The sequence below is a fragment of the Hydra viridissima genome, unplaced genomic scaffold (genome assembly GCF_058129835.1).
Source record: "Hydra viridissima isolate aposymbiotic clone 2 unplaced genomic scaffold, HvirCarnegie_v1 scaffold_6, whole genome shotgun sequence".
NCBI lineage: Eukaryota > Metazoa > Cnidaria > Hydrozoa > Anthoathecata > Hydridae > Hydra > Hydra viridissima.
In genome coordinates, this window is record NW_028324305.1 from 16,149,302 (window position 1) to 16,160,856 (window position 11,555).

The window sequence follows — 11,555 nt, forward strand, 5'->3', positions numbered from 1 at the left end:
CGGGATGATTACTTAAGATGTATTTGAACAAGTGTTAGAAGTGAGTGGAATGCCGAATAGATGGAGATGTACAACTATTTGTATTTTGTAAAGGATTCAATGTTCCGACAGACACAATAAAAGCCAATCATAGAGCGTTTTGTTCTAGATATTTGGTTTATTGTATTATATAAAATAAAAAATAGTTATCATAATAAAAATAGTAAATTTATTCGAAAACGAAACTTTATCATACTTAAATGATTGTATTTCTTCTCTATTTATTTTTTGGAAACACTGTTGATACATAAATATCAGATCAATAAAATGAAAAGGTGGTAAACAAATTTAATGACTATGTTTTAGATGTATTTGAAGAATGTCAAAAGAACCTTTTTCAGTTGTAAAAGTTTTGGTATCTTAAATAAATTTTAAATAATTCATTTAAAAAATCTTTAAAAGACTGTGCAACTGCTGCATTTTTGTATTGTAGTGATTCTATTATGAATTTATCTAACGGATTTTCAGAATATGTAAAGACATTTAGTGTCTAAAGTAATTATATACTATTCAATACAAATAATATATCACAATTACAGTTCAGATTTAATACTTCTAACATCATAGTTCGGAACTAACTTAAAACAAGTCCATCTTACTTTATCGTGTTTACACATAATAGTTCCACCATATTCTCAACATGTCCATCTTTATTTGTTGTGTTCACTTACACCTGCACCTTTAAGTTCTTTGTAATGAATTTTAGTGCTATGGTGAATGCAAAGTCCTTTTGTAGGTTAACCAGAAATCATACATAGTTTACACTGTGCTGTTTATCTATGCTCATTTTTATACCAGTGTTTTGTTGATCCTGAAAAACTTCTACAAGGAGAACAAGTCCTCATTTCTTTCTCATCTAAAATGAACTGATCTATTTGTTTACTCATTTTTAATCTTGAACATTTTATTTCCATTTCTCTGTCACAATAAAAATTATAGCAATGTTTCTTTGAAATCTCAGTTTTTAAATACAATGCTTAAAAGTTTACCACTTGTAAAAAATAGGCTGTTCTGTTGCAACTTTAACAAATGCTTAAATTGTATCCATGTGTTTATGGTTGGCTACACAGTTAAAATAGAAAGTTTTAATAGTGCTTTTAGAAAATACAATAAATGGTTAACCTGTATCCAAGCGTTTATGATTGCTTATATGGTCGATTATTTCCTCATTTTTCTACTTTTGATGTTCGAAAAGTCAACGATCGATAACAATATTTCTAGGGATGTCGAGTTGAGTGACTCTAGTGTTCAGTCCAGGTTTTCGTTAGCGCTATTTATAGTTATTTATGCTTCGTATATTAGCAAAAAATGGGATAAGCCTGATGCCGTCTTTTCTTACTTCTTAAACATATTGTCAACTTGGCATTCCACAGGCAGTGGGCCATTCGATTATAGCATAGAAGCAGTTTATTTATAAAGGTCTTTACGTTCGTTCTGCCGCTGTATTTTTTAGTAAAGAATGTGATGTACTTTCATCAACGGCAGTTTAGGTTTCAAATGTAGGTTTTAAAATTGTTTGCTCTTTATGTCCGACAATATGTCTTCGCGATGCATGTTGTTGGAGTCAAGTGACTCTAGTGTTCAGTCCAGGTTTATGTTAGCGCTATTTTAAGGTTGAATTTTTGATAAACTAAAGAATCCTGGACGCAAGCGCACTGAGAGCACCACATTGCGGTGTAAAAATGCTTTTTTAATAATTGACTTTATGGATAATGCGGTGCATAAACTCAAAAACAAAATTTCAGAGCAGTTGGACAACAGCAAAAACGGCATTCGACCACTTTATCAATATTTGATAAAACGGGCATTTTACCCGAAGTCATTGCAGGTCCGTAACAGCTAAGGGTATTTGTATTGTTACTGGTGTTAGTTTTGCAGCATATAAAGTTTCGTATAACGGTATTTACATAATCCAATCAACTTGTATCAGTAAATATAGTAAAGAGTGAACCAAAAGATAATTAACTGCATAAAAAACATTTTTTCTGAATAAAGCAAATGAATAGTCATCAACATCCTTCGTTAATAAAAGTGATTCTCAAGTCAATTATAAAAATTTGTAAAATTTGAATAAACAAAATCTGTTTTTATAAAAAAACTAAAAAATATCATAGTTTATAAACTGTTCTACAATTAACCAAAAAGAAATTATTTATAAATAATTTTTTGTTGTAATACTAAATCCTTATCTAACCTGCTTATTTTGAAAAACATTTGCTTTAACTGCTACCAACTCTGTGTTTACGCACAAAGAATAACGAAATCTTGGATATGAAAAATCTACTATTTTGCAAATCTTCTATGTGGAATTGGCAAATCTATCTTCTATCAAGTAGATGACAAAAAAAGTATCAATATTTTTTTTTGCTAATTAATTCGTTGGCTCAAACCAAACTGCAGAAAACATTTTTTAAATGTTTTTAGAAAATGATTTGTAAATCATCATCTCATAAATTTTATATTGGGTAATTGTTACTCAAGATATTAACTTTCTATCTTTCTTTCAAAATTTTAAACCATTACTGCTTTTCTAATTGCTAGGGAAACGATATTTGCATAATTCACAACTTAACCATTTACATAATTTTCTTTACTTTATCAAGGAGCATTACTGAAACGTGTCCCTAAACTTCAAAAAGTTTTGCGTGGGCTCTGAGAAACCATCTTGCATAAATATATTTCATTGCTACGTCATTATCTCATAGCAGTTTCAATTTCGGTATTTCCTTATGACCAAAATATGCTTTAATAAGAAGTATATCATTTCAGCCGGTTCAAATAACACAATTGGTGTTTTGGTTGACTCGCTCTTTTCTTCGTTCTAATGTTGTATGTTTGAGTCAGTTAAAAATTAATGATAATGTTTACAACTTTATCATCTTCCCTCCTCACAACCCACAAGTGGGAAAATAAAGTTAATTTTGCTTCTTAATCTGGTGAACCCTACGCTTTTTTACCCCAAGTAGATTTCATTAAGAAAATAAATCTTTTATTTTTATTATAAACTTTCAAATGACATACAATTTTACTAAGAAGATAAATCTTTTACTTTTACTATAAACTTTCAAATCACATTCATTTTCATTAAGAAGATAAATTTTTTATTTTTATCATAAGTTTCAAAATCACATGCAATTTGTTTAGTTAGGTTTGTTTTATTATAATGTAAGAAATCAGTTATTGTTATTTTCAATCGTTCCGTATTTTGCTTGAGATAAAATATTTAAAGATCAGCTGATTGAAAATCTACAAATTTGTGAGCCGATTATCTGCGAGTAACGTTGAGTACAATAACAAGAATTATTATAAGAACTCCGAGTTCCATTGAAAGGCGTGCATATCTCCTGGCGGCAAAGGATGCGTTTTGTGCTTTGATATATTTTCCATCAGTAAATGCAGAATCAACTTAAAAAACACATCATACTATTGATCATTCTCCTTATTGATATTAAATAAACATTTGTTGAGGAAACTCAATTTTCTAAATTTCGAACAGGTGTTCCTTATACCCACCACATATATTTCGCTATATTACGCCACACATTCTTAAGTTAAGTTTATGTTATTAACAAACATATTTTTGTTAAAAAGCCAATTAATTCTATAACTACCAACCTCCCCAGCCATCCTAATTGATTTTTTTATTTTTGTAATATATCCAAAGCAAAAAATATTGTACTATTTTTCTTACTTCAAAAGATTTGTAGAGAACCAATGCACCAATCGGCCAAATGCAACATAAGCAGGAAAAAAAAGCAAGTATTCTGTGATTTGGTGGTTGCGTAACAATAACAACTTCTTCTTTAGTAACTGTAGGTTGATTCAAATTAATAGTAATTGCTTGGTTCGACTAAAATAAATGCAAAGTATTTACTTGGTTTGATTTTAATATAGTTACAAAATGTTTTGAAGTAAATACAAAATAGTGTATTCTTTCCAAGAACAAACGTGCATGTGTATAACGAAAGACATTACCTGAGACTGGTTGACCAACGCATTGCCGCCCATCGTCATCTGTGGGTTTATCGGAGAGTATACTCCCATCGGATGTTGAGGATGAAGTTGGTTAAACATAGGGTTGTTAATTCCCATTGGATATTGACCTGGCGGTAGGATAGTTTGAGCATTGTAGTTTCCCATAGGATATTGGGCCTGAGGTTGACTAAACTGAGGATTGATGGTTCCTGTCGGATACTGACCTGGAGGTTGATTAAATTGGGGATTGTTGTATACCGGTGGATACTGACCTGGCTGAGATTGATTTAATTGAGACTGCATGAAATCAGGAGGAGCAGAGTCTTAAAAAAAATTAATACAAAATTTTCTTTATGTAATAAAGTTTTATTGACAATTTTAAGAAATGATATTATTCCTATTTTAAAAATCATTCAAAATTCATTGTCAAAACTCATTTTTGTAGTTTAATTATTACAGCTACACTTACCATTAAAACCTACTTTTACTTCATTTGAATTTTATTGGAGGTTTGTCGCATTCAGGGAACGCTGGGTCTAAATATTAATATACAATAATAATCTAGAAAATGTAACATAAAAAACCACGCATGACTGTTTAGAAATTACCATTTGGATTTAGCATTTTTGTGAGCTTTTAAATGGAAACTTCTTGCAAAAATGTGAAGCTATGTTTTAGCAACTAAAGAAAAATCAAAAAAAATATTATTAAAAAAAGTTTAACAGTTCAACAAACGTGATTACTTCATTTGAGCAAATGAGATTAATGATTTATAGGAAATAAAATCCAAACCTATATCAAATAGAAAAACAAAAACAGAAAAATAAAAAAAATATTGTATTTACGAAAAGTATTTTCATCTTTCATTGAAAAAGAAAAAGATTACAGCAACTTTAAATGATTGAACTATCATGGAGAGAAAATTTAGTATTATGAAGGTGAGAAGACTTCTTTCTGTTATTAACATGATTATAGATTAGTTATAGAAATATAAATCCAGCAACTACTGTTCTTTATTTCTTTTTAGAAACCGTAAAAAAAGTTTAGCGTTTAAATTTTCAGTAGATCTTTAAAAAAAACTCTGACAAGCGCCTTATCCAGAAATTGCTGCTACTCGAGAGATTAACACCAAATGAGATGCTAGGAATGTTCAAAGCTTATTTTTTATTTGAAATTACCTGGTTTCAATTAAATGTAGTTTAACGTTGACTCAAATGTAAGTAAACAAAATCTCATGCATCGATTTATTTGTTTCTTTAGATATGGATAGATTTTAATGTTTTCAAATCACTTTTTTTTCTTATTACTATTATTTTCTTCTTGTTATTGTTATTTTCTTATTATTTTTATTATTTTCTTCTTATCATTATTATTTTCTTGTTATTATTATTTTTTTTTTTCTTATTACTATTATTTTCTTCTTGTTTTGTTATTTTCTTATTATTTTTATTATTTTCTTCTTATCATTATTATTTTCTTGTTATTATAATTATTTTCTTCTTATCATTAATATTTTCTTGTTATTATAATTATTTTCTTCTTATCATTATTATTTTCTTGTTATTATAATTATTTTCTTTTTATTATAATTATTTTCTTATTTTTATTGTGTGCTATAATGATGTGCAAGTGAAGGACATTTTTTATATATTTTTTGATTATTTAGATCTTTCATTTAGTTATTCATTTTTTATAATGCGTTAAATGGTATAGGAGGATGTAAATATTTTTTCGGAAAAGATTAACTCAGTTGAAAAAAGAGAAGGCTATGCATGAAGTGTCCTGGGAAAAAGGCTTTTATTAAGCTTGTATATGAAACATTCAAACATAAGTAATAGCAGACCACTAGACCCTTCAACACAATTAAATTTGATTTTCTAACAAAAATTGATTTTACAAACACCGTCAAAATGCTCTCAGCCCCCTTCAAAATGGAAAGAGCAAGGGGCTCCCTTTTTTTCTGTTTAACTAAGTTTTTTAAAACTCCAAAACAACCAAGCTAACGAGCAATAAAAAAATATTTGTTAATATCAAAGAAAGATTGTGTTATATAAATTTTAGTAAAACTTTATCATGATATGTCTGATGTATGTTATCATTACACATGCATTTTACTGCTGGTGATAATTCTAATATTTATAAATCTAAACTAGTTTTAAGAGTTACGCAGATTAGCAGGTAGTCTAATTGTTTTGTATTCTTGTGTTCAAGAAATAGCCTAAACCATCACTCAAATAAATTATTCAGCATGATTTCTTTGTGATATGTAACAGCTAGAGGGCTAGAGGTATTGCTGACAAGGGTTGTATACATGGGCGCCGGCAGGATTTTTTACAAGGGGGGGGGGGGGGGGGCAAAATAAAATTCAACAGTGATATTTCAAAAACTACATAAATGCATCAATTAATCAAGTCATTTTATTAGACCAGTGACAACAGAAAATTAAAGAAAATGTAAAAATAAAAAAACAAGAATTAAATCATTGTTATTCAGTAAATTGTAGTCGTCTGCCTTCACTACCAAACTTATTTACAATTTGTTCCATAAATTCAGATTTTCTGGAGCGTATTTTTTCACAATGCACGCTCAGCATGCAAAGCCCAGACAAACGCTCATAATGCTAATGCTAAGTTATACTTAATAATGCTAAATTATATAATAATATAATGATTAGTTAAAAAACATTAAATGATTTATTAAATACAAGTTAGACATATTCCAAAAAACAAAACAAAAATTAAAATAGCAGGTTAATGCAAGTTAATCAAATTAAATATATATAATCATAGCAGCCGAGAGAAATTTTGGGCCCCGGGGAATTTTTCTTAAGGGGCCCTCATTATGATCAATTATATACCCAGGACCAAAAGAAGCGTGCTCTGGTCATTGAAAATTAAAAATAAAAGTTAATTTAATCTTTTAAAAGTCAAAACTATTTAAATTTTTTAAAAATTACTTTAAAAAATAATTTGTTCACACACGGGGCCCCGGGAATCTTCCCCGTCCACCCCCCACCCCCACCCCCTCTCAACGGCCATGTATATAATTATAATAATCAACATTTAGCTAGCAAAAAACACAACGTAATAGTATTATTAAAATAAATATAACACAATAAATTGGAAAAAAAATAAATAGAAATACAATACAAGCAAAAAACATTTTGCAAACAAAAAAACAACAGCATAAAAAGTAAATGAAACTGACACATTAAAAAATAATTTAAAAAATTTGATCACTGTATCCAATTCTTTCTTCGTTAGTTCGAAGTTAATTTGTTTGCGTAAGAACTTTGTTATTGTAATTCGATTTCTTTTTTATTATTATTATTATTATTATTATTATTATTATTATTATTATTATTATTATTATTATTATTATTATTATTATTATTATTATTATTATTATTATTATTATTATTTCCTTTATTTTCCTTTTTTTTCTTCCTCTCTTCTTTTTGTTTTCTATACTTCTCCTTTATCTATTGTTTTTTTCTATTTATTCCTTTTTTATTTTTCTTTCATAAATTTTTTTAAACTTTCATTCTAACATCTTTTTTTTTAAATATAAAATATGCCTTCATAAAAAAGCTTCCGCCATCGTGGAAGTTATTGCATTTGATAGTAATATTTCATTTAAACTGTAGTCATTTACATTACGGTGAGTAAACTATAACTGAGTTAAATTGATGAGATATCGAAATAAAATCTTTTAACAGTTAAAAGAAATTTTGTGAATATTAAAATTTGTTATTTTGCTTTTCCAAGAGGGGGCAAAAGCCCCCACTTGCCCCTGCCTGCCGGCGCCCATGGTTGTATAAATGAACCTATAGAAGTTATGGTTGTCGTTTAAAACAGTTTTTTGTGGGTTTATGCTATTCGTTTAATTCGTTGAGATCTGCAGAATTCATCCTTTTCTTAATGCGTGCGTTAAATTATACGCTAACCATGCAGAAGTTTATAGATAAATGAGTATGTAGAGATGGATTGTATTTTTGCGTGTACATAACACGCAAAAATACAATCCATCTAACATTTTAAAGTTTTATATAAAATTTATATTCAGTTTCAAAAAAATTGAAAATTTAATGAAAGACTTTAAAGGGAATTATAAGGCAATTTCTAAAGCTAACTGATTTTTTTTTTAACATACCTTCATTATTAACCTTTCAAAATATATTTGTTTTTAAACAATTTGCTTTCTACAAAAATACATTATGGAAATGAATAGCTTTCTAGGAAAAATATTTCTAGGAAATTGTAAATTTATATTTTGCTACATGGTTTCTACAAGCATCAATATTCTTTTTAAAACGTTGAGAAAATAGTTTAAATACACTGTGAACCTTAGAGACCGCCAAGTTTTAAGCCATGTCACTCAATTAAAACCTTTATTATTCGTTTAGTATTAGTTTATATTGATCATTCAGTAAAAATAAACCATATTTTTAAAAAATAGATTTCTACTTCTATTTCTATATAAAAATGGAAATCTATTTCTTATGGCTATGATTAAACGCTTAAAAAAGTTACGAAAAAATCAGTAAAAAAAGTCTTCTTAAAGATGACTTACCAATTGTCGTTAATGAAAAGCGTCAGTCTTATGCTAGAATCAAAAAAAAAACGGATGTCTTCAATCAAGTGATACAAATAACATTTACAAATACTTATTTAAGAATCAGATATTGTAAAATCAATTTTCAAAAAAAGCTAAAAAAAAAATTTAAAGTAGTTTTTTCTAAAGATTGCATTTCATGTTACATTTTCTTCAAAATTATATATTTTTTATAAATTCATGTCATTTGAAGCAAGCTCCCCGTGTTATTTTTCGGATTTAATTCAATGAAAATGGCTGCTGCTTGCCCATCGATTACTGTCTTTGAACGAAATGCTTTTTGCAGCTGCTGCTGCCGGGAATTTTTTATAGCGAGGTCCAAGTCTTTATACCCTGTTAATTCAACAATAGAAGATCTGATGAAGCTGTAAATATATCATGGGCATTCCCTTGAAATTTATAATTACGCAACTGTAGTTTGCTCTGGTTGTAGAAGAAACCTTTACTTGATGAAATCGGGTAATACACCCAGAGGCTCTTGGGGAGAGAAAATATCAAAGGTAATTTTCATATTTTAGATTAAGATTATTTTTTACATTCATTTATTTTTTTTAAAGTGTTATTATAAAGTAAGCCAATTAATATCCAGATTTTGATGTTTTCTTTTTTACCTTTTTATTTAAAAAACTATACCACTATTTGTTTTAAATCGTTCATTGTAATGAAGCATTTATATTTATATAATTACGTATTTAAAAATCACTTTTGAAGGTTGAGTGGAAAATGCTGTCTAGGAATTCAACTTCAATGCTCTAAAGTAGTGAAACAATACCAATCATAAAATTTTTCTAAATGTAAGCACCTGGACACACCCACAACTGTTCTTCTTCAGTTTCCATAAGTTTGGGAAAGCATTCAAGCTGAACAAGTTGCTTTAAGTTTGTTAAAAAATAAGATGAAAGTTTACTGCATTTCAAAAGCAGCAACTTTTTCTTTATCAACCGGTGGAAACCCATCGGTTGTATCTGTTGGATGTCCTGCTGATAAGGTAAATCCAAGATTATTAAAACAGTTATCCTTGCAGGTTATAAAAGAACTTCAAGTAATATTGGGACTTTTTGTTAATGAAACCAATCAGTTAATATCTTCTCTTCGGAAAGAATTAGAAAATAAGACTGCTATAGAACCTAATATTTTTGAGAAATTAAATGATCTTGAGGAATCCATATCACATTTTTATAAAGTAGAAAAGGTAGTTTGTAAATATTAATTGCAAAATTGAACTTTTAGAATGCTATATTATATTTATATGCTATAGATATATTATGTTTAGAATGCTATATTATATCTATATGCTATAGATATATATGTTAAGTGAAGGAGATCCTCTACGATGATTAAAGTGTACTGGAAAACTTTTTGATAGCTGCACATACAAATATTATATGCATTACATATTGTACATATTTGTGTAACCATTGTAAGTTATGTAATATTTTTTGTTAAATAAAGTGCAGCTAAAATTAAATTAACTAATATATAAATTAGAAAATATTTTTATCTTTTTTGTATAATGGATATTTAAATTTTTTTGTGTTAATGCTTTACCACTTAAGTTTTCCCAATCGTTCAATTCTTCAACAAGTTGTTGAATGTAAAGAATGTTTTTTTGGTGCTTAAACTAATTGCGGCATTAATTAAATATTTTTAGAGATAGATTTCCTAGAAAGTGAAGATGAAAAGGTTTCAAAAGATCTTGTGAATGTTCAAGAGACATCATCTTTCATACTGGATTTGATAATACAACGTGCTCTAGACCTATTCAGTATTTGTACAAATTTCTTGGGATGGTGGAGGATGGTTTCTTTTTTGAAATACAATCAATGTCTTTGATGCAAATGAAAGTACAAAATCTGCAATTTACTTGAATAGTGGTGTTCAGCGTTGTCAAACTTTTGCAATTGTTAAAGATATTCCTGATACAAACCATAACTTAAGAATAATATTAGAAAAACTCAATTTGCAAGATGTCAAGTTTATTTACAGCATTTGATTTAAAGTGTGGCAATGCTGTGTTTGGTCTGTCGAGCCATGCAGGAAAAAGAGCTTGCCTGCGGTGTGAAGGTTGAGAAATGAAGAATGTGGAAAACTAAGAACTCTTGGGAGTCTAGATTATTGCCATGAAAAATATGCTATGCAAAATAAAAATTCTAACATGTAACACAATATGAATATGATATATCCTAGGATTCTCTTTCTAGAGGAGAGTCCAGATACTCTAATACAGAATTTAGTACCAACGTCCTGAAATGCATCTTTTAGTAGAAGAAGAATTTAAAAATAACTTTGATATGGAGCCCTAGAAGCAAAAAGATGCCAACGAGTCCAGGACAGTGACTGTAATCCTGTCAAAACGGCTATTTTCATAGTCACAAACTTTTTTAAAAACGTTACTTGTTTACAAACATTGGCTTGTTTTATAATATCTCAAGAGCTCTAAGTCACAAGAACAACTTTCATTTTAGGTATGTATGTTTTTAGAGTCTGCCACAAGATTATGCAAAAAGTAAAGGGAGCGGGAAAATAAAATCAATTTGCTTCTATTACATATTTGAAAAGCTATTTAAATCCAACTGAAAGGTTGCTAGTAGTAGTACCTAGAATAGAATCTTAAAAAGTAGAATCTTAAAATAATTTAGAAAACAAAAAACGATATTTACAGAAGAAGTGTTAAATTTGGTTATGTAAAAACTAAAAAACTGATTTTTCAAACCTTAGCACGCAAACCAAATCATATAAATTCTTTTAACTAACCATTTACATTATTTCTAAACTAATAATAAAGGTTTTTATTGAGTGACACGACATAAAATCTGGCGGTCTCTCCGGTTCACAGTCAATATAATCATGGTCTTCTCGAAAGAGGGCGAGCAATTTAAACGTAAATAGTAAAGTTGAACACAAGCTAAACAATTTATGTTCGTTAA

General features: G+C 28.5%; 1 protein-coding gene across 1 annotated transcript; it reads right to left on the reverse strand.

The window, feature by feature from the left end:
• Positions 1-259: 259 nt before the first annotated feature.
• Positions 260-4,767, reverse strand: LOC149887263 (uncharacterized). The gene is made up of 5 exons (XM_090091760.1): positions 4,623-4,767; positions 4,484-4,550; positions 4,015-4,337; positions 3,729-3,889; positions 260-3,443 (listed from the first exon to the last, which is right to left on the reverse strand). The coding sequence occupies exons 3-5, from the start codon at positions 4,315-4,317 to the stop codon at positions 3,305-3,307; spliced, it is 603 nt and encodes a 200-aa protein (XP_089947886.1). The 5' UTR covers positions 4,318-4,337; positions 4,484-4,550; positions 4,623-4,767; the 3' UTR covers positions 260-3,304.
• Between the last annotated feature and the right edge of the window lie 6,788 nt (positions 4,768-11,555).

Bases quoted from the DNA above. Each gene is read 5' to 3' on its own strand.
- LOC149887263 (XM_090091760.1), bottom strand. From the start codon at position 4,317: ATGCAGTCTCAATTAAATCAATCTCAGCCAGGTCAGTATCCACCGGTA. The intron at 3,890-4,014 runs GTAATGTCTTTC...CATTTATTTTAG, and splicing joins CGTTGGTCAACCAGTCTCAG to TCGAACCAAGCAATTACTAT. The intron at 3,444-3,728 runs AAGAAAAATAGT...TGTTTTTTAAGT, and splicing joins CTCTACAAATCTTTTGAAGT to TGATTCTGCATTTACTGATG.